Source organism: Dermacentor albipictus, chromosome 1 (genome assembly GCF_038994185.2).
Source record: "Dermacentor albipictus isolate Rhodes 1998 colony chromosome 1, USDA_Dalb.pri_finalv2, whole genome shotgun sequence".
NCBI classification, from domain to species: Eukaryota; Metazoa; Arthropoda; class Arachnida; order Ixodida; family Ixodidae; genus Dermacentor; species Dermacentor albipictus.
The window spans coordinates 309,883,473-309,910,728 of NC_091821.1; the positions used below are offsets into that span (position 1 = coordinate 309,883,473).

General features: G+C 43.2%; 2 protein-coding genes across 7 annotated transcripts; one reads left to right on the forward strand and one right to left on the reverse strand.

The window, feature by feature from the left end:
• The first annotated feature begins 18 nt into the window (after nt 1–18).
• LOC135907015 (succinate--hydroxymethylglutarate CoA-transferase) lies at nt 19–21,635 on the forward strand. 4 transcript variants are annotated; one of them, XM_065438671.2, is made up of 11 exons: nt 20–291; nt 380–440; nt 564–637; nt 752–837; nt 920–970; nt 1,029–1,149; nt 3,752–3,987; nt 12,383–12,648; nt 12,962–13,064; nt 19,965–20,082; nt 21,380–21,581. In XM_065438671.2, exons 1-10 carry the CDS (start codon nt 189–191, stop codon nt 20,052–20,054), a joined length of 1,191 nt encoding a protein of 396 aa, XP_065294743.2. In that variant the 5' UTR covers nt 20–188; the 3' UTR covers nt 20,055–20,082; nt 21,380–21,581. The 4 variants fall into 4 exon arrangements, with proteins under 4 accessions (XP_065294744.1, XP_065294743.2, XP_065294745.1 ...); XM_065438669.2 differs by having other exon boundaries at nt 22–291; nt 19,965–20,022; nt 21,380–21,635; XM_065438672.2 differs by lacking the exon at nt 1,029–1,149 and having other exon boundaries at nt 19–291; nt 3,752–3,946; nt 19,965–20,022; nt 21,380–21,635.
• Nucleotides 11,733–27,256, reverse strand: LOC135907016 (chromatin complexes subunit BAP18). Of its 3 annotated transcripts, none has more exons than XM_065438675.1 (5): nt 27,087–27,256; nt 26,713–26,807; nt 25,814–25,915; nt 23,285–23,430; nt 11,733–12,625 (listed from the first exon to the last, which is right to left on the reverse strand). In XM_065438675.1, exons 1-5 carry the CDS (start codon nt 27,108–27,110, stop codon nt 12,588–12,590), a joined length of 405 nt encoding a protein of 134 aa, XP_065294747.1. In that variant the 5' UTR covers nt 27,111–27,256; the 3' UTR covers nt 11,733–12,587. The 3 variants fall into 3 exon arrangements, with proteins under 3 accessions (XP_065294747.1, XP_065294746.1, XP_065294748.1); XM_065438674.2 differs by lacking the exon at nt 11,733–12,625 and adding an exon at nt 22,673–22,852 and having other exon boundaries at nt 27,087–27,251; XM_065438676.1 differs by lacking the exons at nt 11,733–12,625; nt 25,814–25,915 and adding an exon at nt 22,673–22,852.

The following is a 27,256-nucleotide window of genomic DNA, read 5'->3' on the forward strand; positions in this document are numbered from 1 at the left end:
TCCGTGTCGTGTCTACCATCGGCCCCATCGCGACATGCATCACGGCGACAATTTGCATCTGCACCAACGTTTTTAGATCTGCACTGATCTGCACTGTCAAGTGTGGGCGAGCACAGCAGCTGTGAGACATTTTTTTTTTTACTTTAGCAATAAATCTGTATCTGCAACGGTGCTTACATAAAACGCCAATGTCGCTCAGAGCAACGAAATGCAGGTCGAACGCTGTCGTACGTACATTACGGAAAACTTTCCACGATGTTCATGCGGCGCACACCTACACTTCAATACGAGGTAAAACGCCATATACCTACAGAACACAGGGAAAATGTGTGTGTTTCAGTGCAAACACAGATGTTATTGACAGTAGAACTTTACGCAGCCTCATCGACGGGCCGTCACGAGGATCCGTTGAAGGGAGTTCGGGTACTCGACCTGACTCGGTGAGGTGAAAAAAATGCTTAGTGAGCCTGCAGAACTTGTAAAAATTGGCTGCTCCTGTCACATTATGCATTAATAGTCATACTGAATTCAGGCATACAAGATCACTGTTCGACTGTTTTCAGGATACTGGCGGGCCCTTACTGTTCCATGATTCTTGGTGACCTAGGTGCAGAGATAATAAAAATCGAAAGACCGGGTAAGGATTGGAGCTTTCGTCTTAATGTACGGCGCCAGTTTCGAATATTGTACAAGCTATAAACACCGCCATCGGCAAGTCTGATCAGCAGTTGGTTCGTTTTCTGCATCGCAGGTGTCGGAGACGAAACACGGAACTGGGGACCGCCTTTTCTAGGAAATCAAAGCTGCTATTTTCTATCAGTAAACAGAAACAAAAAGGTGCTACATACACTTTCCCCTTTCTTTGTCTCATCATCGTGAATCAACAGTATTCCCTCCGCTCCCTCCTTTCTCTTTAAAGAGCGTAGCCGTTGACTTGAAAAGCGCTGAAGGCGTTAGTCTGATAAAGAAGGTAAGCATTTTATCTGGTCAACGAGCACAAAATTGACTGTTTAAACTTGTTGAAACAGATCGCTGGGACATCTGATGTGCTACTGGAAAACTATCTTCCCGGAAAGCTAGACTCCCTTGGTCTTGGATACGAAGATATCAGGGCTGTTGCACCTCAAATTGTATATTGTTCCATAACAGGTATATGCAGACAAAGCTTGTAGCGTACGCATAGGTGTAAGAGATTGTTGTCTTCCAATATCAGTCGTGCAATTTTCCAAAAGCTAGGCTACAATTTATTCAAAGAATAACAAGTTTTATCTCCCAAAGGAATTATGTGGTGTTGTAGCTATTGCATAATGGTAGCAGGCACCTAGCCAAAGTGAAACAACATGGTACGTTGTAAATAAGCCAGAGGCAGCGCAAAACAGCAGTGAGGTCGCCTATAAGACTTCTACATGTTACACAAAAAAAGTAACCGATTACAATTGTAATTTGTTACTGCTATTAATTACAGCCCCAAGAAAGTAAATGAGCAATTACTTTAAACATTTGATTACTTTACGTTACTTTCCACCTTACATTTATTAATATTGCACAGATACAGTAAATAAAACAAGCTGCACTGGTTCTTTCAATGCGTCCTCTGCAGCCCTTCACACATTGTTCTCACTAATTATTACTTTTTGAAATTTTCTTTGGTAATCTTCCCTCATTTTCTTGTGAAGGCATCTGGCAACGACACTGAAAACTCGCACTGTGAGCGCTAGAGAGAAGGGTTCTGTTGTAATGCACTAACACCATGCTCGCCATCTAGGATCTGCTAATACATCAGCATGGTTATTTAAGACAGGGCATGTCTATTCTCCCAACTGCACTGCAGGCAAACAGGCAGGAGACATTGAACACTTTCTGTGGTTTGCCCAAAATACCGAGGTGAAAAGAACGCTCTGCTTAAGAAACCTCCGAAAAATTACTTTCAGCATCACCTGCAACACTTTGTGTCCTCAGAAGGGGTAGTTATAGCCCGCAAGAAAGCTTCAAGTCTTCAAGTTGCATTCCTAAGAGAGACTGGTTTGATGGACATGTGGTGATCTACTGTAGTAATGTTGTAAGAGACGCTCAGCTGGAGAAATTCACCTGATCGACAGGCTAAACTTGCCATTTCCTAAAGCTCACCACCACCAATGCCACCACAACATTGTGGTTTCTCAATAATGTGATTCTCGTGGTCTGGGTTCCCTATGAAGCGCAGCACTTCATTGTTGCTGAGGCTAGAGAAAGGCGCTCTCAAAAGGGCCAGTGAAAACTGAAATGTCGTCGATGGGTAATTCTCTGACAGCGATGTCCGAAGAGGCTGTTGTTATCAAGCCGTAGAAGCGGTGTTTAAATTTGTCGGCCAACATTTGGTGGACCTCATAGTGGTACCTTTCAATTGTTAGCCATTTAGACTTAAACAACTAATTATAATGGATGCCAGGAAACATTAACATTGCTTGAAAAGCTTAGGTGATTGAGGCATAACTGCAGGACACTAATTGCAGGAAGGAGGTAACCCATGTACATCTTTTCATCCCTTTGAACATTGTATATTTCCCACCTAGTGTAAATGTTCAAAGCTGAACAATGTAACTGGTTACATGTGATTGAGTACCAAAATAATGTATTTGAATTATAGTGAGTGCTACCGAGTAAACCATGTAATTGTTCAGTTACAATATTGTTATAAAATGTAATTCATCACAAGTAATTCATCACATGTAATCCGCCATGCACAAGTGTGCCACCCGTATATAGTAATCCTATATTTGGCACCAAGCATCACTGAACATGCACTTCTTCATTGAGCACCCACTACAACAATGCTTATGTTGAGACTTCAACCAAAATGACTTCGATAATCCAAATATATATGGTTTAGCAGACCAGTACACTAGGGCTTTCCTGAGTAAATATCTAGGATGGCTTGTGTTGTTGTCATGGCTGCCCGGTCGCAGGACCATAAGCATGGCCAAAAGAGGCCCCTCAACCCAACGTGCTACCCTTGGAGAGAATTCTGTGTGCCACATGCAAGCCATCTTTTAGACATGAATGATGACATCACTTGATAGCCTCTATTCCTCGGGATCCAAAGAAAGACCATCAGACAATGTTTCTAAAGGCACTACTGTACCAACAGTATGATAGTAAGAAGTATAATGATATAGATACACAAGTAGTTTATAACGGTATATACTGTTGCCAGTTCTTCCAATAGTCCGAGGCACTACTGTGTGCTCCAGAAGCCTATCATGTACGGGAATGTCCCTTGTGACATTGCAATATTAATTAAGGTTACTTGTTCAAATGCTTGCTATTCACACAAGCACAGGTGTAGGTATCAGGGGAAATGAGGTGCTCAGTCGCTTAGCAAGAACTACATGAAACCAACAGACAATAAAGTCAAGGAAAGCATAACGGAAATAAACTTAAAAAGATTAAAAGAAAAAAAAAATGAATTGCTTGGTAGGGTTAAATTTTGTCCTAAACTTCATAGTCTAAATAAAGAAAAAGGGAAACAAACATGGAATAGAAGCTGCACTTACAACCTTTGCAAAATGTATGTGGTGCCCTATAATGTGAGCACGACATAGAAACATCTGTCCATCTGTTCACTTTCTTAGATATATATGTATGCACATATTTATACCGTAGCGTTTAGTGTAGTGTAAGCTGTGAGAGTGTGGCTCTAGGTCACTTTTGTTTTAATAAATTGCTGCAGATGCTTTCATTGCAAAGATGTTTATATCTGCCTGAACTGCAGGTTATGGACAGAAGGGACCATACAGGGAGCGTGCAGGCTATGATGTCATTGCTGCCTCTATGGGAGGTCTTCTACACATCACAGGACCCCATGGAGGTGAACCATGCAAAGTTGGTGTTGCTATCACAGACTTGGCAACTGGCTTGTATGCCCACGGCGCTGTCATGGCTGCACTTCTGCAGCGAAATCGCACAGGCAAGGGACAATGGATCAACTGCAATTTGTTCTCAACCCAAGTATGTATGTCAGCACTGCTGATAAGGTGTAGGCAGTAGTGTCAAATGCTTGGGCAATCTTCCTGAGTCAGCGTCACCCTATGTGTAGCAGACAAGGTCTCCAGCCAACCCAGCCTGATAGAGCAGTGAATTGGGCTAGTTGGTGGATGTTCATTGTTTGTGTACTATGTACCACATGAACCAACTGGAACAGAAAGACCTAACAGAAAGGAAAATATGAATTGGCATGGAGCGGAGATAATGCACTTCTTTGAGTTCATTTGCATTTTTCCTTCTGTTCACTCTGCTTTCCAACCCCACAGATTTGTGCAGTACATAGTTCAATAACAATGAACAGCCCAAGAGAATCAGTGCTGGCTTGTACTATACAATAGAGGCAGGAAGAAGCTTGAAATATATTTGATACTTTCATACTGTTTATAATCTTGTCACCCTGCTGTAATAGATGGCGATAACTATTTTATTGCCTAGCTAGAGACATGTACTTGGCAATTCCACACTGACAGTACAGGGGTCATGTATTGTAACAATCCACTTCATTTTCAATTCTTTTCTTTTCGTACACTGCACTACCGGTAATATGCAGAGACTTTTGAGCAAGTGACAAAAATCATTAAAAATAATTACTCATTCATGATTGATTAATGATTCACAAGAACATCTGGTCCTAGCTTCTATTATTTTTTTAGCTGTATTTTTATCATGCTTTACATCTGTTGTATGCCATTTCTGCATTTATACATGGTACAAAAATGTAATGCCATAATTTGCACTTTATGTATATGAATTCAGTAACATGCTTGATTCTTAGATGAAAGCTTAGGTGTATTTTTGACAGCACCAAATGCAGAATACACACAAGAATGCCATTGAAAAATGTTGTTTTAGTGATGTACTTGATTCTTAGATGAAAGCTTAGGTGTATTTTTGACAGCACCAAATGCAGAATACACTCAAGAGTGCCATTGAAACTTTTTGTTTTAGTTTCCTCAGTATGCACTGACCTGTGCAATTGAGTACTGTCTTGAGCATCTGTTCTTATAACAGTTAAACCTCGATATAACGAAGTAGGTAAAATCGGCAATTTGCTTCGTTTTACTGAAATTTCGTTGTATTGAAATTCGAATTTTTATGTAAATGAGTACAGTTGCTGATCGACTTTTCGTACACCGAAAGGGGCCGCAAAGTTTTCCGAATTATCGGGCAATCGAAACAAAGAAATTTGAATGAGAAAACAATTCAGTTTAATGAATTTGGGAGTCGGTGACGAATGATACGGTTTAATGCCACGTCGACGATATCTACACATCAGCGGTACGAATTAAGCGAAGCCAGCCACGCTTTTGAGTGCACTCCGTCCCCGGTGGTGATAGCGTCGCCTGCAATGGGACGACGCTATCATGAAAAGCGCCGGCAGCGGGGATCGAATGCTTCGACCTCGCTCTGACGGGTCACCGAAACTAGAGATTACGCAACCTCCAATACCGAACGCGTGGGAAGACACGATACATGATGTCACGCCGTCTCGGCACGCCCACTCTTTGCACACGCGGCAGATTACGTCTAAGCGCGGCTGCGTATGCGCTCAGCCGCGCTTACCACGGCACCGCGCTTTCACTCGCACCTAAAGCACAAAGTGCGCAGGGTGCGATAGGATCTTATCGTACTTGGACTTTATTGGAAGCGAATACGGTTGAGTGGGGCGAGCCCCTGGGGCGGCGCTGCGATCGAAGTGGATTTAAATGGATTGGGCCGCATCACGGTCGCGCCGTTGACGATTCTGCTCGACGGGGTCGTTCGTACTGCTTCGCGCGCTACTGTTTGCTATCAGACCACCCAAATAGGCCTCCTTGGGTGACACGTATTGGTGCATTCCTTCTCTTCTTTATTTCATCTTATTGATTCTTTAATGCTGCTCGGTGACTGCGCGAGCATAGCGGCCGCAGTGTCGGCTTTAATTGTACAATGTCATTCTACGGTTCCCTGTGGAGAACAAATATTTTTCTTGTTCTTTAAGCAGCGTGCATCTCTCGTAGGTGTTTTTGCGCATATAGCTTTCCATCAGTAGGTCTTGCGAAACGCAGATGAAAAAAAAAACAAAAAAAAACCTATTTAACCTTTCTGCTTGTCGCTTCAAACAAATGAAGCATATATGCTCCATCCGGTGCCCTGTACTCAAATTTCCGGGAAGTATACTTATATATATATCCATTCATGTTTCCGCTTTCCTCGCGTAACAGAATGCAGAGTAATTGGTACGGGTTCTCTTATTGCTGCCGTACTTCGGCCGCCGAAAACAGTTTTACGTAGCCATTATATATGCTAATCTTTGGCCCGTAAGCCGTATATTTTTGTGTAGTCCATACTTTAAAAAGAGATTAGCAGCGCGGTAGCCTAATTAGTGGCTACATGTTTTCATCCCTTTGAACATTGTATATTTCCCACTAAGTGTAAATGTTCAGAGCTGAATAATGTAACTGGTTACATGTGTTTGAGTACCAAAATAATGTATTTGAATTATAGTGAGTGCTTCCGAGTAAACCATGTAATTGTTCAGTTACAATATTGTTATAAAATGTAATTCATCACAAGTAATTCATCACATGCAATCCGCCATGCACAAGTGTGCCACCCGTATATAGTAATCCTATATTATATTAGGAGCGTGGTAGCCTAATTAGTGGCTACATAGTGAATATGGCGTTGCGCTGCTAAACACGAGCTCACGGGTTTAAACCAGGTCGCGGAATTCGATAGGAACGAAATGGAAAAACACTCTTGTACTTCTGTTTAGGTGCACGTTAAGGACATCGATTTCTAATCTTTCTTTACATTGCCAAGATTGTAACTGCACGCCAGAGTTAGATGAATGCGCGATATTGTACAGGCATAAGAATGAAGATACGCGTCTTATGGTAGCATGGCATATCTATAATGGTGGAAGTGTGTGCGTGAAGAAACGCCTAGGCAAATTTGCATAATGCACACTATTAGAGGGACTCCAATCTGTACTGGGTAAAGCGCAATCGGCACCAGTATCAGTAGTTGCTAAATGTGCAGTTCAGAATTTATGCCGGTACTATAGTCGGTCTCATCGTCTTCGATGAGACACTGAATTGGACAGCGTTACAATGAAGATACCCTTGAAGGAGTGGTGGATGAGTTTCTCAGCGCAGTCCCGCTGTCACGTCTTCCACTTCTGTGGTATTAGCAAAACTACCGACTAGCCCAGCAACATCTACCTCTGGAGCATGAAACTGGCTGGATGGGACTTTTCATGCGCAATAGATTGGAAAGCACGGGCCTGTGAACTGGCCCGCTAGGTCACCTGACCTCTCGTCAATTGATTTCTTTGTTTGAGGTTATGTGAAAGATCGTGCTTACATGATCGAGATGGACGTCAGATTATTTCAATGCAAAGATAATGGATATCTGCTATAGCATTCCGGCGTCGGTCATCAAGAAATCCACTGAAGATGTGATAAAACAGACACAAAACTGCATAGCTGCAAAAAAGGAGTCCTATTTGAACAAGTCTTCTAGGCTAGTGTTCAACGGCGCTTACAAATTCACAGATAATAAGGGCACACTAAAATCTGTTTTTTTTTTTTTTTTTGCGGACATCCTAATTGCCAATTCGGCTCATTTAGAAGTGGTATATTTATTTTCTTGCACGAATCACTTTTGCATTTTCTCTACACGTTGGTCACTTCCCGGTCGGCTTAGCTCGCTTTCATTTTTTGACACGAGCCTGTTTTTGCAGCACGTATACACTCTCAAGAAAAATAAAACAGTCACTTTAATTTGGCTTTGGTTCGAAGCAAGTTTCTGGCATGGAATATAGCTTCGCACGCACTCTTTCGATGCGGTGTGAGCAAAGCTGAGATTTTGAAAAAATTCTATGCCTGTTACATGCTTTTTGCATTTTGTGCGTGGTCAGAGTGGCGCTTCGGCCGCATTATCAAGGGGTTTTTGTTATCAATGTGATCAGTCAGCCTTGAGAGACGGATAATAAGTGTGACATAGAAATGAGAGGAAGGAATAGCTGCGAAGCCGCGAAACCTGCTGTTGGTGCTCCTTCCATACCATTATCAAGGTGGTGCACTGTCTATTCGGTCAAAAGCGTGGCAGTTTGGGCGAGTTGGTATGTCATGACTGTTTTAGGCTTGTAGCGCAGCTCGGAAGAGCAAAAAAGGGAAGGAGGTAGGGGTAATCAAAGGGAACAGAAAACAGAGTGAGCGCTATAGCGCCCACTCTGTTTTCCGTTCCCTTTGATTACCCCTACCTCCTTCCCTTTTTTGCGCTTCCGAGCTGCGCTACAAGCCTAAAACTGTCTATTCGGGTTTGTGACAGGTAATGCAGTTGCTTTCAATCAGCTTATTTGAGGGTGCTGCTTTATGATGTGGGTGGGAGCACACTCGCCTGGTATTTTTCATACTTCGTGAGGTTTCTTTGCCAGTCGTAAAAAATTCACGCAATTATTACGTCGCTGAAAACACAGTAGTTAGATGTCATTTGGGGGTGCCTACATATGCCTCATTGACACTTAGAAAATTAGGACAGCACTTCTCGAGTTACATAATTAATTGCAATTACCAAATTAAATCTCAGTAATGAAATAATTACTGGTGGCTACTCCACTGTACTGGAAACAATATGCACTAGGTTTTCTTCGAGTAATGCAACTGCTCTGTTTTTTTTTTGTTTTTTTAGGTCTTGGTGCATGATAGTTGGAGAACACTGTATAATTCACTTAGTAATCAAAATGAGGCCAAGCTGCATTGACTCAAAGTAAGAGTCAGCAGCAGTCATGCACAGTAGCGCTTACACTCGGACTCACAGAAAAAGAAAAAAAGGGAGAGAGAGAGGCTGCAGTTTCGTCGGAAAGGCGAAGCAGTATTAGTGATAGTCAAGTGTGCGACAATTACACGAAGAAAGATTAACCCACCGAGAGGACTCGGGTTGTGAACTTGAACTGTCTCCTACTATGAGGTCTTGTATACACTCATATAATACCGTCACTTTAGCGTTCAATTCTTCGAAGTCACATTAGGTTTCTTCAAGTGAAAGAAATGTATATGTATATATATAATATGGGATTCAGAAAGCCGGTCCCCCCCGCCCCTCCTCGTCAAAATGAAAACTCTCCGCCTGTGGTTCTAGGAATTACATTTGGAAATGCGGTTGTTTGCTTGAAATCAGGGGTACAATCAGGACTCGATGGCAACCAAAGGTCAGTGAGATGCCTCGCATGCAGCGCTCACGGAAAGACTACAAATGAAGCTGTGCAGGGTGAAATGGGCTGGACAAGTTTTGAAGTGAAGGAAGCTCACAGTAACATTGATTATGAAGAACGACTGAGGCATATGGAAGAAAGTAAATGGGCTGGGAGAGTTTTGAAGTACTTGTACATGAAAAACATTGATTCACAGTGGAGGAAAAGAACTAGGAAGCTTTCCATGCATGGGGCCTCTGGGTTAGCAACACAGCAACAAAGAACGTCAAGCGGGAAGTCACAGAGGCTGAAATAATGTCATTGGTGGCGGTAATGGAAAATAAACCTGCGATGAGTAACTACTTAAGAGGAAAAAATGAAATCAGGAAAGAAACAATTTACAATAACTCAAAGGGAAGTTCACTACTTTTTGGAGCAAGATCAGGATGCCTTAGAACACAGTTATAAAGCGAGATATAAGAAGGAAAAGAAGCATGTGCTTGCTGTGGTAAAGCTAGGAAAAAGATTGAGCAAGTTTTGTTAGAATGTGAAGATATCTGCCCAGCGGTCGATTTAGGCACCGCTGGCCTCCTTGAAGTCCATGGTTTCAGCGAGAGCAGGGAAAAAGTAAATGTGCCACAACAGAGATTAGTCAGAGGCGATTGGAAAATTGGTGGAAGTAGGGAAACGACAAACAACAGACGCGTAAAAAAACAAAGTTCACCATAGGGGGTCAGGTAATTTGGTTATGGGAATTTGTCTCTTTTTTCCTTTTCTTTTTTAATCTGGGTAGGACATTAGGCAGTATAATAGCAAGAGCTTGGTGGCGCAACCCACCGCCCCTTTCCAAAGGGGACGCTCATAACATCCATCCCGCCCACCTTTCGGCCCACTCGACCATTGTCTAGTACCCTAGGTGAGCTCCACCACTGGAAAAGCTGGCACTGCCATAGGCATGATGTGGTACAAGGGATCGCGTGGACACACCGGCTGCTTTGAAAGCGCCGAAGCGAGCTGAAAATGAAAGTGCCACCTGCATTGCGGTTCTGATAAAGAAGGGAGGTTTTCCCACTTCGGATGTCTATTTGACAACATTTGAAAGTACTATAATAGGTAGTGGCTGCCTTTGAAGGCGTCCAACATGGTAGGCTATTGCCCGGTGCCGCAGTGCCGGACGTATGCAACGAAGCCCGGTGTCAGCTTTCACACGTACCCGCGGGACAAGAAGGTACGTGAATGTTGGATCGCAAAACTTAGAACCGGCAAGCAGCCATCAGCTGCAAGTCGGGTGTGCAGCAAGCACTTCCGAGAGGAAGGTTTCTGCTACGGCGTCGGTGCTGCGTTGTTCAGTGAGTAGCAGAAAGTGCACACTGAGACACTCGCCCACGTGTGCTGCCTGGCTAATGTCATGAAGCTTTGATATATGAACTTGTTGATGCTAGGTACTGGCGAGTTCGCTGGAATGGAAAGGAAACGGTAACAAGCACACCAAAAAAGAGCATGGCATATGCTATTTCTGTTAGCTCCAAACAATGAATGTATACTGGGTTAAGAAAAAGAAGTAACGAGAAATTACCTGCTGAGAAGACCGATAAACGTACAGTGTGATACAACTTGATAAAAAATAATGTTGACACGTCCAAGAATTTAGAACAAAAAAAAAAAGAGGTGATTGAATTGCCATGACGGCACATTACAAATCACCGTAGGTGTCGAAGTCCCTTTGTTTTAGTTTTTGAACAGCTGTGATAACATGCACGCAACAATGGTTGCTTGTGTACTCTCAAATGCTCATAAGCCATGGCCTAAAGCTCACGGCAGGGTGCGAAAACACGCTTGCAGAGAAAGCGAAACATTGTGCACGGACATGCATGCAGGTGCGTAGTCGGTCACTGCGAACTCGTGTGATCACTGCATTGTGTCTTTATTCCATTATGTGCCATTTGGTTATGCAGACAGCCCGCTATAAGAGTATTTCACATAGTTTGCTCTCAGCGACTGCCTAACGTTCACACAAGAAACCGGTTCGGAAGACCCCATTGCGGCAACCGCGCGCAGTGGGCGTTCACTGTAAATATTTCGTAAAGAGATAGCGTCTGTAAACTATTTTATGCTTTCTGTTTGCCCAAGATTATTATTTTGACAGTAAAGAACTTCTGTTGTTTCGAGAGTACTTACAGAAATTTCCAGGAGGGCTCCCGCATGGCGTTTTTATCGAGTGCCGACAGCCGAACTTATAATGAGTGCATCGCGTTATCCCTCATATACTTACTACGCAAGCGAGGCGCTTTCGACAGATGGCGACTCCATAAGTCCTCGCTGCCAATACGGAACATGATGCGGCTCTACTTCGGCAGTTGCTCTTGTCGCGCCGCGCGCGATTTGAGGGTGTGTTTGGCAAGCAGCCACTTGAAATTCAATCATTTGACCAACTGCATCCGTGGAAGCGAAATTTTGTTACACTTAAATCACGTACACACTTCGTTATATTGAGATTCTAAATACATGGTCTTCTATGGACAAGAGGCTATGAAAAGTTAGACTTCGTTATATTGAAGTTCGTTGCATAGAGGTTTCACTACATGCAATGTACATGTCATCCTCACACTCATAGCTGGAACTCAAAATGAAACTCCAAAATTATGATGACTGCGCAGAGAAACAGCTTGATTAAACAAAATTAGGCAGGTATGTACAAGAGGCCACTTCTGTTCTTACAAATAAGGTCTGTCCAAATCATTCTGCACACCTTGAACAAGGTCATCACAGTTGAGAACTAGTTGATAACGAGTTTTTGCAGGGAGCCTGGCACTTGTTACACAAAGCCTGCTCAACTTTTCCTGTAATTGCTGGGAATTCTATAAACTCATTTTGCTAGAAGCCTGAACAGAGTGAAGCAAATGGCAATGTGCAAATGCACGCTGCTATGCTGCACCAGTTAGACCAACAGCAAAGTTCTCGATCTCCTAAACTAGTCCAGAAATTGCAGATGAACTGAAAGGATATAAAAAGGCATCGTGAGCTCAGTGTGCACTCAAGTGGTAAACACTGCACGTCTCATTTTCATAACAAGCCTCTACTGGAAGAGTTTGTACAGGTAAAGAAATATGGCATTTGAGCAAGTGTGAGCATGAACAAATGATAAGACATGTGGTGTGATAGTGCTTCTTTCTCGCCAAGGTATCTGTGCTGGCCAACATAGCTTCCAACTACCTCAATGCTAACCTTGAGGCCAGCCGCCATGGGACAAGCCACGAAAGCATTGTGCCATATGCTGCATTTGAAACGCTGGACGGCTACATCACAGTGGGAGCTGCAAGTGAAGGCCAGTTCAAGGTCTTCTGCAGGGTCCTTGATGTTAATGAGCTCTTGTCTGATCCTCGTTTCAAAGACAATCCAAGCCGTGTCCAAAACAGGGATGCCCTAGTTGAAATTTTGAATAAAAGGTGAGTAGCAGTGTAGGAAATGTGACACAACAAGATAAAGAAAAGTGCATAAAATTGTAATTTCGTAAAATGGGCCAGGAATTTCCTTTCTGTAAGCAGCTGTTGTTTAGTAATACGAAATTGGTCAATTAAAAAAGAAAAACAGAGGAAATGTTACAATCCTAGCTGTACTCTTTCCATGAGGAGAATGCAACAGAAGGAATTTGACTACGGGCAGCTTTTTGACGTACACATTCACAGGCCAACACCAGAGCTGACAACACACAGGAAGTGACTTTGGAAACCTCCCTAAAACTGCCAAAACATTTTGTAGGTTTAAGCTCAAGACAACAAAGGAGTGGCTGCAGCTTTTTGAAGGCTCTGGCATACCGTATGGGCCCATCAACACCATTCAGCAAGTGTTTCAAGATCCTCAGGTGGGTGCGCAAACAGCAGTGCACCAGCAAACATTAACCAACCGAATTGAGTGCAACTTTGGGAGGCACACAGTTGGTGTCCTGCCTCTCTTCATTGTGGCCAGCATAGATCAGAAATACATTTATGCTTTTAATGATTACTTCTGCAGACGTGCTACCAGCAGTAGGTAACTGAAATTTGTGAAGGGATGAGTGGGAATGCCTTTTATGCTTGATTATCTGAGAGCGCACTTAGGCATCGCTGCATACTGGGTCACAATGTGCTGCAACACAAGAGCACAAAACAAATGCACGCTAAATTCTAATATATTTTTACTAGTTCGTTAGTTTACACAAGCTAAATTCTAATATATTTTTACTAGTTCGTTAGTTTACACAAACTGTGCATATATGTGGCTTTTTTGTGAGTGTATGTGTGTTTCTGTGCATTAAAGGGAAGCTGAAACACTTTTCGAAAAAAATGAGTTCTCTGCGGCATTCTACAGTTTTGAGTCCCCTGAACACGAATATCTCGTTCAAAAAGGGCGGAAACAAGCGCAAGCGGCTGTTTTTTCATGAAAACGCGCACCAGCGCCTCAGGGTATCGCGCGAACGCCGCTGTTGCCCGTGATTGGTCGGAGCCGCGGTGACGTCAGTGGCGGCAGTCGCCGGTCGGCGCCGCCGTTTGAGAGCGTAGCACGCTGTTCTGTTCTGGCTGCATAGCCAGTGGCGTAGCCAGAAATTTTGTTCGGGGGGGGCTACGCCACTGGCCCAATGTGTATATATATATATATATATATATATATGTAGCTGCACGTTGCAGCTCAGCCTCCTCCTTAGAGGCAGCTTTAGCTCGGGTGCTCCTATTTAAGTACATGTAGAAGGGGAATTCGTTTTTCCCTGCAACCACTTCACCGAATTTGAGGAGGTTTGTGGCATTTAAAATAAAAAGTTTAATTCTAGTGACTACGCTTCGAATTTTTCATTTAGGAGGTCAATTATTTATTAAAAATTGGCCAAAATTGAAGATTTTCAGGAAACGAAACTATCAAGTTTAAAACTCCGTGACTCAACAATGAAAAATGATATCACAATTCTGTGAATAGCATCTAATAGTACATCTACAGCGGACAAAATAGATATGTTACACATTAATCTCACAAAAATTTAGTATTGTGGAAATACGGCTTTCGCAAAACCCTTGTACACAACGTAACCAATTCACGTAAGATACAAATTGACAGAGCAAACTTGTCCGCTTTGACTGTTATAATAAATGCCGTTTACAGAACCACAATATCTGTTCTTCATGCATAGCTATTAGTTTGTAAACGCCGTGCTTCTATTTTTTCAAACTTTCGAATTTTCCAAAATATTTTAAACAAAATTTAGGCCCTAAATCGAAGTTGTGTTGCCAGCAGACATTAGGATTTAACTTTCTCTCTCAACTGCAACCAATTTCAATAAAAGTGATTAGCAGGATTATCTCAGAAAAGCGTTTCTGCGTTTTACAAGTATTTGAATAGGCCGCGTCGGATTGGGCCCGAGCTAAAGCTTCCTCTTAAACAATTTATCGAGGGATCATGAATAATAACATGAATAATAACTGCATTGTCATTGCCAAAGATGCTGCAAACGAATTCTTGAAAGCTACGCTCTGTAAATACAAGTAAAATACGTATTTTTTTCATAAAATATTATACTCGTATGAGCCAAAAATTGTGCCCAACATAACTGACGTCAATGCTTCCATGTTTTTTGTCTATTTATTAAGTAAAAAAATATCACACGAACTTTAGAACTAATCAGTTCGAAACCAGGAAAGCAGTGCATGCCGCTGATATGAAAAATTATAAGGCAATGAACTGAACAAGTTGAGGACAAATATCTTAATGAAACTTTGTCATTCAAGAACCGTGCTTACATGCTTGTATATATGCAATGGCCAGTGAAAAATCTCAATGACGCTGTCGTTTGTTCCTATGTATTACGCAGGAGTAGCTGTCCCTTGTCGTGTATCGTGAGTAATTGCACCGAAGTTATAGTCGCGAGAGAGAGCACGTATAAAAAGCAGGAGTTCTGCAAGATATATGAGGGCAAGTTAAATGAATGAGCCAACAACGGGGTACTTTATTTAGAAGTAGTCTTCATGAGAATTTAGACATTTGTCTTATTCACTAACGAGTTGAGTGATTCCCGTCTTATAAAACTCCTTGGGTTGCTGCTTCAAAAAGTCTGTATCTGGTTCCCTTGAGCTGTTTTTTCGGTTGCCCCAAAATGTAGAAGTCGCAAGGTGACAGGTCTGAGCTGTATGGCGGATGTTTCAGCGTTTCCCACTTGAACTTTGCCAGTTTTGTATTAACCACATAAGCGACGTGGGGACAGGCATTGTCGTGGAACAAGATGACCCCATTCGTCAATTTTCCACGTTGTTCGTTCTTGATTGCGACACGCTGCAGTTCTGGCGTTTCACAATATCGGAAACAATTGATAGCCTCTCAAGATTTAGCAAATTCTATCAGTAATGGACCCTGTTGATCGAAAAAAAAGTCAACAACACCTTTCCAGCGGAAATGATGGCCTTTACGTTCTTTGGGCGTGGTAAATTCGAATGTTTCCGCTGTAAGCTTTGCCGTCGTGTTTCAGGCTCGTAGTAGTGGCACCAAGGTTCGTCCCCGATCACAGTTGCAAACAAGAAGTCGTCATGCTCATTGTGATACCCGATCAGATGAGTCAAGGCAGCGCGAAACTTCTCCGTCTTCTCGCGATGGATAAAAATCTTGGGGATCCTTGCGCACCAAAGAGCCGATAACCGAGAAGCTCATGAATTATGGCCGGAACCGAACCATGACTGATGTTCAGACGGTCTGCCAGTTCATCGATGCTTATCCTCCGTTCTTGTTTCAGCAGCTCATGAACCTTTGAAATTGTGTGGGGGGTGATTGCACGATGGTTTTGGCCCGGTCTTGGAATGTCTTTGCAACGTCCTTTGAACCGTTTGCTCCAACGCTTCACAGTGGTCAATGAAATGCAGTGTTCAACGTACACGGCAGTCATATGGTGATTAATTTCTGTTTTGGAAACACCTTGAGCTGTTAAAAACTTCGCGACACCGAGTTGTTCAACTTTTGAAGTGTCCATTAGGTGACGCAACCATATTCAACCCAGTGTATGAGGGCATTAAAGAACATTTATCTTCACACCTGCGTGTCACTTTTGTAAATGAGACATGCCGTTCTCCTACGCGCATGCCTCGCAGATAATGAACCGAAGCATTATTGCGCGGTTAGGGTAGGCTCACTTTCATTTGACTTGCCCTCGTACATTAGAAATGCAAAGATACAATGGGATATGCAAATGCGAAAATACGGCTTGATAAAGGAAAAAAAAGTGTCAATGGAAACAAAGCTCACTGCATGTATACACAAAACCTCGCAACAAGATATTTAAGTATACGTATAGGTCTCCAATGAGTTTATGTATGTAACTGTATAAGCTAACTGTATATAATGCGTCTAATAACTGTATAACTGTAATAACTCTATAATGCGTATATGATACTGTAATAAAGAAGTAACTGTATATAATGCGTCAAACAAGGCAAATAAACATGTTGCACAATCATAGATTCACAGAATCCTAGATTCCGCCCCCATTCCATCCACTCCCCCCGATGTATTGCGCACGACGGAAGGCGGCGCGCTTGCTCCCCGCTTTTCTCCTTTGCGCACACAAGACTGAGCCACCATCGTCGGCTCACCCATTCCACCTCCCCTCCTACGCTTTCACTCGCACATACAGTATGCAGCGCGTGGTCACGATGTTATCACCCTTGGACTTTATAGGAAACATGAGGGCGATGGCAGGAATGCGCCTGGAGTGTCCACATAATTGCTTTCGCAATAACATAATAAACGTATCCGGCAACTGAAGCGTCCCGTCGCCCATTACTTTCCGCAAAAGAAGTATCAAAATCGAACTTTCACCATGCGACAATTCGCTGCGCCGCAACAATGTATTTTTTTCTGTGAGGCGGAGGCACCGAAATGAAAAAAAAACGCATAGGAAAGCATCTTGGCCAGAATCTAATGCCTACTTCGGGCACCTAATGGGGCTACGGAAGGAATACCGAAGAAAACATGAGACGCTTGGTCCACTGAGAACCACACGCATACTGCTCAGTATCCCAGACTTTCCGGAAAGGTTCCGCTCAAGGAATGCGGTGCAATCCTTCGAGTCCCCACAGTGATGGCGGCGAGCGACCATTGTTTTTTTTTTTCTCGTCTGCTAGCCAGAAAGCGTCCAAAACTCTGTCCGGTGAAAATCCACTCGGCCAGAGCAAACCGAACGCGCACCGAAGTGTACCGCACGGTGGTCGGGGCCATACGAGAAAAACGTATGCGCTCTGGTTGGCTCTGGCAGCCCGCGGGTAGGGTAGCGAGAACGAAAAAAAAATTGAAGAGGCTCAATGTGTCCTCGCGAATAAAAGTCAAAGTAGAAAAAATAAATAAGAACGTATTTACTTTGGCTGGCTTTAGTGTCTTGACATGGATGTTCTGGCTTAGGTTAAAAAAAAATGTTGATATTTTTTTATGTGACATGACGGCACAAATGAACCACCCCAACGCTTCGTCTCATTGGACCTCGCTGCCTGCTTTGTCAACTTGTCTGCTAGTGTGTTGATTTGGCTTGTCTCGTTGTATGTTCCGATGTAAGACTTTAGAAAAGTCAATAGACCTTTGGCGTCAAATGTTTATAACAACATTAAACCCACAAAGTTCCGCAATTGAAAATCTAAAGCACAACTTTGGAAATGTCAATGCACCCTTCACATTAAGAGCTTATGAGATTTATAGCCATAAGGTTTCGCAATTGATATCCATGCGCTCCATAGATTCCGTGGCCTCAGTGAGATGCCGCGGCGAGCCCGCTCACCATCAAAGCGCCCTTGAAACTTTGTGCTCGGATGGGACTGCTTGGCGTTATGTGACTCCCGGTGTATGGGCGTTGCCACGAAATCCAGCCCGAGTTTGCAATCTTCGCGGTTAAATGTCTTTTCGAGCGTCAAAAAGACATTCTAGACAAAATCCAGAGTGATTCCCGGCGCCGGGGGTCGCTTTGGTCGGCGGTGCATGGACAGCACGAAAAAATTTCGGGGGGGGCTGAAGCCCCATAAGCCCCCCCCCTGGCTACGCCCCTGTGCATAGCTGAGTTGTTAGCATTATGGAACGTTCTCGCTGTCTCGGACAGCTTGTATTTTCGCCGTACATGTTCGAACCGACAGCCGATACGGAAAACGATGGCGGCAACGACGATGTTGAGTGTGCCAAAAGCTAGAGCGATGTGTACACCTTCTCGCGCGCTGGAAATCTTAGCTGTTACGTATGCTTTTTTTTTCATGTAGCTGCACGTTCCAATGACGGGAGAAAAAATGCGCTAAAGTGTCACTGGGAACTTGCTGCTGGAAGAATACCGAAGCACTAACTTCTCATTAGATTGTAAACACGGGTACAATTCCGCGATGTCAAGCACCTTGCCGCTGCTTGTGTGAAGTCCCGTGGTTTTCTGAGCGTTGATACACGATCGCGAACATAAGTGCCGCGTTTCAAAGCGCGCACATGCAGTGCTGCGAGGTACAGTCATGGAAGTTGCTTATCATACACATCCAGATCGAGATGGTCAGGGGGATTATATGTGCAATATTCAGAATATGGTTCGACGACTTTGCGATTGTGGCTCGATCAAGAATCGGTATGCGCGCTCCATGCTAGTGTTGACATAAAGATATTAGGCAGTTTTAGCACCGCCGTGTGGTAAACATGATAACTGCAACCGTACGTCGAATGTCACTAGGCAAGCCTATACTCCAATTTATACCTCAGGTGCAACGTTGTGGAAGCTACGCACGAAGTCCGGTTACCAAAATTTATTACTGCGCGCGTTTCCGTCTATGGTTCGCAGCGTGCCAGCGGCATTTGCTCGCGCGAGCATGCACGTGAAGCTGCCGCGACGGGCTGCAATTAAAGAATGCCGAAAAGAAAATTGATTTAAAAGAACGTGTTAGCAGCCGTATAAGTACACGGATTGTTTCTATGGGTAAATTCTTTTTTTTTTTCATTCAGAACTGAGCTTATATATGAAAAGTTTTCTCAAAAATCGGGTCAAGAAACACCGAACTTTTTCTAAGTGCGAACGCAGCCACTGCAAGAAGTATCTCAAGCCTCCACAGCGTTGCACCTGATGTATGAAACGGAGTATAGCAACGCTAGCAACAATGCGTTTCCGCATTTGTCGTAAGGCTATCCGGCTATCGCGGAAATGGTCCAAGCACAGCACAGTTGATTTCGTCGGCACGAACCTATCTCTCCTCACCGCACTGCGCTGCAAGCTTCTTGTGCTTCGGGAACCTGTGAAACACCACATCGTCTCGCCCGCGTGTGTTCGCGCAGCCGAATGTTGCACAGAACGAGGGCATGTTGGGCGCCCTTGGCTGTAGGCACTCACGCAGCACAGAAGGAAAGAACAGTTTACGAAAATCGCAAAACAAACGTGAGCGGCGGCGGCGGCAAATCTCTCGTAGCGTCGTTCAGTAAAGCGCAGGACGGAAAGAGGCATGCCAGCGCATGCCAGCACGCCGGTCCGGCAGCTCGGTCCCCGCCAGTGACGTCACTCTCGCCGGTTCTCTCCTCTGGTAACCTCCTCACCCGGCGCTCCGGGAAGCGATGGGGGCGTGTCCGCGGGGGTGATTTAGAAAGCGATTTCCGCCCCTTATATTAACAAAACGAAGAAAAAAATTTCGGAACCGTAAATTATTAGGTCTGTTCTTCCCAATCCCAGCGATTCATGGAAATTGAAAACCGCTTCAGCTTCCCTTTAAGCATGCCCATGCAGCAATTATCAGAGCGAGCTGTACGTATGCAGGGCAAGGAAATGGTGGTAAAGCTTCCGCACAAGACTGCTGGCACAGTGTCCTTAGTTGGTGAGCTCCTCTTCCTTGATCCTGTCCAATGAAACAAAGCCCGTAAAAGGCTGCACAAAGGTGAACGAAGTTTTATCTGGTACTCCTTTACCTGGTACTCTCTTAACTCCTTTTATTTTTGCAGTTGTTTCCACCACTGTCACGACGTGGAAGGCAGTTGTCCTGCCTATGTATTTTGTGGTTTTTGTTATGTTACGCTCTGTAAAATCTACTGTAATTGTGCATTGTATCTTGTATGATCTCACCAATGCACATTTGTGATTGTGCCCCTGTACAATGACCTTAGCAGGTGCTGTACATATGTGTATAAATACTTAAATTTATTTAATTGCAGGGCCTGACTGCCACCATTGTAATTAAAAGAGAGAGAGAACATGCATGTGTGTATTGAGCAGAAGGTGCAACCAAGCAATGTCCTTGTCTTCTGCACATCTCATGTGATAAAGCTGTGGAATGTTAATTTTCAAGTGTTGCATAACAAAGCGATCAATGCACAATCAATATGCAATCAAGCAATCAGCAGTCGTAATTAAACTAAGGCATGGCAAATGTGCTTTCACAAAATGGAGAGCTCATCTTCACGTTACCAAAGGTGTAACATTATGGGTTTGCAGGAACAATTTTGGCAATTAATACCGAAATGACCTGAGATTACCCTAGTGACGTTATATTAATGCTCTTTTAATCTCTCATTGATGCATTTGCCGGTTTGACCAACATACATTCTTCTGCACAAAAACCTAATAACGCACGAAAACCTAAACCGAAAATAAAATCTATAGTTGAAAGTGAAGCGCTGTCTCTGTGTATGTTTCTTTCTACGTCCTCGTTCAGTCGCGCCTATACACTCTATCATGGATTTTAACCAACTAGCCCACCAACGTGTTTTAACAGGCAGTAACACTGCAAGAGTAAAAAAAAATGGAGAGTACATGTTTATAATCACTACACAATGAGCAAGAGAAATATTACCAAGATTTTTGACCTGGGAAGAGCTTGGTGGGCCTCACAAAGGCAACACTTCACACGTGCAGCCAAATATAACTTGGTTTGCAATAAAACTCCACCTTGAAAAGCTGGACAAACGCTCTGCATTTAAATAATTTGCGCATCACCTCATAATGCTAGTTATTCGTTGCCGATATTGGAATGCCAGTTCAAAATAGTATCTGAGCAAATGAGCAACAGCTATGCTAATTCAGAAAAGAACAAAAGAAAACACAGTTCAAGGGAATGGTTAATAGATATGAAAATGGTTGTATGTTGCAGAAGCATTGTTCTAGAAAGCTAATAATTTGGACATTACTGCTAACAATGTGGAATCTGCATGGTGACATTCTAACTGTGAATGATGCAGGCCCTGCAGTGGAGTTCAGTGATGGCATGAACCAAGTTCGATCACCCCCACCTCTACTTGGAGAGCACACAGATGAAGTGCTGTCAGAGTACCTTACTGCAGATGAGATCGCCCGACTTCGAGCAAAGAAGGTCATTGCGTGACAAGGACTTGAAAATGAAAATTGTGCAGTTTTGCACAAATATACTTTTTCTTATAAGTACCGCCCTACAGAAGAATAATTATTTTTGTATAAAGGCTTGTATTTTAATCAGTGTCCCGCTTCCTGACTGCACAGCATGCTACTATACATTCAGCTATGAATGGTATGATTTTGGACAACCTTTTGAGCATACTGAAACGCAATACTTGCATAAGTGCACTCCTAGAAGTTAAGTTCAGTAAGCAATTATGCATGCCCTTCAAAGCAATATAAAGAAGACCTTTTGAAATTGCCACCAACTAAAATTTGATACTGTAAGTAAGATGCCACTAGCATGAGTGAAAATATGGCAACCAGGGAATTTCAACATCATAAACATTAAGCGACTCATGATTCCTTGCAGTTTCTTAGTAAAAAAGAAATCAAACATCACACCATGTGTCGTATGTGGTTGGGCATTAGTGTAATTTCCATGGGAGTGTGTGCAACATAGCACATACAGAATTATAGAATCCTATTTATGAACTTTAGAACAAACTGAACAAGTGCTGTGACTGGCTTATCCAAGATAAACTTGACACAATGGTAATAGGTTTTGACAGCTGACTGCATGACTTCTCCATAGGTATTAGGAATGCAGGATGAACCATGCTGTCTACTTAGATGGAATTGGCCACCAAGAACACAGCTGCATTTGGTATTTAAAACAATGCTCAGACAATGATACTTCTAAAGCATTCCTTAGTTTTTGTTAGTGTGTGACCACAATGGATGTCTGCGACTCTGTTCAAAAAGCTGTAGCAGCAGTGTCCTACATGACAATTAACAAGAATCTTTTTGACTTGGACACACCCATGCCTGGTCAACTTAATATTTTAAGGGTGGGTTTCCACCGAGGTGATGAAAGTGAAATGTCTATAAAGGAAGACTGCACAGAAGAACTTAATTAGAACAGAGATAAAGGGCTTCCTTTTTTTGCGGTAATGCGGCTTTCCATGCTTTGCTGGGAATGAGTACAACACACGGTTTTCTTTACCGACTTTAACAGTGACAGAACCATAAATTGATAAGCTGACGATGTGTCTCTAAGACACATATCCATGGCCTGCCAAGCAAATGCTGGTTCTTCATTTTCAGACAAACACGGGGTGCATATTTGATCAATGACGCAATTCATTTGCACTGAGGCATGGTTTGTACATGAATTTGTGGATGATGTTCCGGTGATTGACAACTTTAGGAGGAGCTGTCGTAGTCAAGTTTGCCAGTTCCTCCCAAGCCTTCAACATCTACTTCAGTCTCGGTTGCGTTGAGCATGTTCAGCGTTATGTCTGCACAGAACACACAAGGACGCCTAATCAAACACTGCTTAGATGACAAACTTCATAGGCTTTTTGACACTTTTAAGGTTTAAGGAAAAAGGAGAAGGGAAATATGACACTTATTAGTGATCCCAATGAAATACAGAAGGAGCTGCAGATTTAAGAAAAAATTTGAGCCACTAGATCCAAATTTCAATTACATCTTGCCAGATGGCTTAAGAGTAATTCAAGAACAGTTATTTTTTTTGTGTGTGAAACAAAGCGAGCACTTGTTACAAATGTCTGTAAGGACTTACTACACAGAGTATTATTGTTACTCAATTCAGCAAACAACAAAGCAAAGATACAAGAAGAAAAAAAAGATAAGATTCAATTTTTTAAAATCGATTTCTGTGAGCCTCTGCAAACATCTACATTCACACTTGTGGCTTCATAACTCACCAGCAGACTTTGTAGCAGCTTGCAGGCCAGCGGCTAAAGTTGGTTGTGGAGGTGGTGGTGCTGCTTCTGCCTTGGGTGGTGCCTTTTTGATGGGGATGCCTGCCTCCTCATATGCCTTACGCTTCATACTGTTCTTGATCTGACTGCTGCAGGGAACCATAACGTGTGCACACAAAACTTGCACCAAAGACCACAGGACATAACTAGTAAATACAGCACAATGCTATCTGGCAAGCGAATTAACGAAACATTGTCAAACTTGCTTACTGATGACTCGACACAACACTTAACCAACAATGACTGCACAAGAAAACCATGTTGTGATAGTGCATGCATAAAAGGTGAATGTGTCATTATTAACGATGAGAAGAAATGTTTAGGAATGCTTTATTCAAGAACCAAAGCATGTGAATGAAGAAGCTGCATGTCTGAAAGAATTCTCTGAAAATTTAGAGGAAAGTGCGAGTATGCCAGGCTAAGATGTAATAATGACCTGTGTGCTAGTGATGACATAGTTTAATTCTAGAATCTGACCAGAAGTTGGTGAGAAATCAAGCCATTCGTGGGAGGACTTTTTATGAGATTAGCATTTTTTGCCTACTTCAGAAACTTTGTACCCGTCTATTTATCTCTTTACACTGCTTGTCCCAGTGACCCAAGTTGTCTGCTTGCTTGGGTGACTAGCTATATGCTGGCTGCTTTCTTGCCGAGAACACAACATGGGCCACTGGGAATATGTGCAGATAGACAACTGGCTGCTGTCTGACCTAGTAGACAACTTGGTTTATCTGGTATGTTTCTGAATAAAAAACTCCCACTCCATAATTACATAACATTAAAGTCTGCACTAATGAATTTCCCGTGACCAAATTACAGATCATATCCGCCACCACTTGAATGCCAAACACATTAATGCAGATAATTGCCAAAGGACGTGTTCTGCCTAATTTCGGAATTAGAGGGATTGGCCAGCAAATTTGCAATGGTGCTCAAAGTGGTTTTTGTTGACAGAAACCGGAATTTGACGCAAGCACGCCAGACAACATCATTACCATGACATGCATACTGCATAGAAATATTTAAATCAGTGCAGGTAAGGTCAAAATGTTGCTTCATCTTGTTTGCTAACACGGAGCACCTGGTTACTACTGCAAGGTGTGCTCACATGACACACCATACACCACTGAGCAAAAGTGTATGTGAATGCTGTGGTTATCACAAAGACACTTGCAATACAGGAGTCATATTGCTGGAAAGTACTGCATCAAAACACAACCTCAATCAAGTATGGCCATAGCTGCCAACAACTCTAAAATGGCAGACTTCTACAAAACAGGTGAAGCTAGCTTCACTTCACTGCAGGGTGCGCTGAAATTAGAATCATGGCTCATTAAGCATGGCACTATTAAATGCAAGCAAATGCAGCAGTGTAAAGAAAGATAGAAAGATCATGGTTATTTATAACCTTTTGTGTGCTATCTTGATCCCTGTGAGTTTGAACACAACAGCTCACGATCGCACATCAAAGCAAACCTGCACAGGCCCAGTGATGATTAGTCATGGCTTCCTGCCGTAAGCTGCACTTCGCTTCACTGCATCATAGGCTTGTGGGTCAAAATAATGTAGCAGACAACATGAAGCCATACCTGTGCAACTTTGCTTCAATGTATGGCTGTGCTCCCATATTTCTGCTAACAGGGATCAAGGTAGTACTTAGATACTAGATTTTTATACTCTCAGACAGTTCAAGCTAACTCACACAGCAGTATGGCATACTCTGAAATGGAAACTGTAGCATAATACTCAATCAGTTTAAACTGGTGAAGTATTTGTTCAGAACTCTCTTTTCACACATTTCGCAGGAGAGGGTTTAATACTAGGGGACAATACAAAGGGCAAACTTCTTTTCTTTGTTTTCACATTTAATCTTGGTGCCAGTACATCAGTCTAGCATTATGGATCTTAAAGTACATATGTTCACTTTGGCCATTCTTAGTGCAGGAAACATCCTAGAAACTTGCTGGATGACTCTTTGGCTTTTCTAGAATTCCAGTACAGCCTTCATGCCAAGAAAAAAATTACTCGGCCTGAGCAGACGTAATGAAAATTCACAATGTCATGGTGAGCAGGCACAGGAGCTTCAAGACTGCTTTGCTACTCGTTTTTAAGTTTTGCATCTTTTCTGTGTTACCAAGCGTCTTCTCGTGGTAAGAGTGGCCACTTCGCTATTTCAGAAGCATGATATACTAATGCTGCACAACTTAGTATTGTGCTTTAATATCTATCTCCTTAAATGTAATCACTGAGCAGCAGAAAGGCGGACAATTGCAATTTTGTGACAGTGCTACATTTAGCAGCAGTGTTCATTTTCAACATAAAAGTTGAGCACTGCAGCTAGGTACAAAGATACATTAGGCATCAACTAGACAAAAGCAACAATAAGGCTATCTATTTCTGTACATCTGTGCTTAGGACAGACAATGTCACAGTAAATTACAAACAGCATTCCTTGTAGGGCCGCGAACTTACATGGTGCGATTCTTTATGTGATCGCTAAGTTTATTCAGGTCGTCTCCAAAGCGCTTCACTGCACTGCGCAGCATCTCGACCTCGTCGTCAGTCCACTTGCCCCTGCGTGGGCATTACCAACTCAGCACCACTTCTGGCTCTGCTTGCAAACGACGCACGAGGGCATCATACGAGACTTGCATAAAGCGTGGTCAAACCTTGCTAGTTTTACACACTTAGCGCATGCAACAATTTCAACAGTTGGTAGTGGAGAAGTATTGTTTGAGTGGCAATTTTCGTGGCTAGCAAACAGGTGACAACTCAGACGTGCAATGATGCTGATCCTAAATGGATCACAGATTAACATTACTTAAATCCCGGAGCTTTACGTGTCAAAGCTACAATCTGATTATGAAGAACGCTGTAGTGGGAGGCTCCATATTAATTCTGACCACCTGGGGTTACTTAACGTGCTCCCAATGCACGGTACACGAACGTTTTCGCCCATCGGAGTGCGGCCGCCGTGGCCAAAATCGAACACGCGACCTCGATCTCAGCAGCGCAACGTTATAGCCACTTAGCTACCGCAGCGGGTATGGCTCGCCTTTAAGTTCACTTAATAGCATATTAAAATGGTTTAACAACAGCACTGTCTCAGTTATATGCGCCGATGTACCCTTTTCACTCCTCCGAAGCTACGTTGTCCAGCCCATCGCTGCACATTGTTGCGCAACGATACTCCAATATAAGCGTTATTTTACTATATCTGGCACCAGACACGTTTGGGTATTGTCTCATTGTGCTGTTGACTGTGGACCAAATGAATTTTTCGATGCAGGCACGGTCAAGGCTCGTATCAGACCAGTCATCGCAATTCCGCACGCAGAGTCGAAGCAGAAGGTGCTGGTGGTAATGCTCACCCGGCTGGCGATGGCTCGGAAGCAGAGTACAGCTGCACAGCCAGTTCACCGAGCTTGGTGAACGCAGCTCCCGCGGCTGTGAAAATTTCCCCCACCTGCGGAACACAACAAAAAACGGCGCGGCCACTTTTTGGAGCGGCCAAGTAACCTTAACGTAGAAGAATGATTAACCCCTGAATTCGGAAGGATCACACGTCAAACAAGCTGCCACTTTGTCTTACAGCTGCAGCGCGAAACGCTTACAGCAGCGTTTGCAACTGTCGTGCTTCAAACTTCTGTGGCAAATTTTGCTTGTCTCGGCAGATTATTTCGCTCTTGATGAAGGAAGAGAAACGATCCAGAGAAGCAACGATTCGCCGCGCATAGCAACTTACCTTGCTTGCACTCCCATGACTCATTTCTACCGCCAAACGCAGTGCGTGTCAAACGCCTTGCAAGTTGCTAACGAGTGCTACAGTTCAACATTTATCGCCATTGTAAGCGCCGCCATCTTATAACCGGATTTGTCTACGGCATGGTCTACGGCTTGTTATGTGCTCACTAC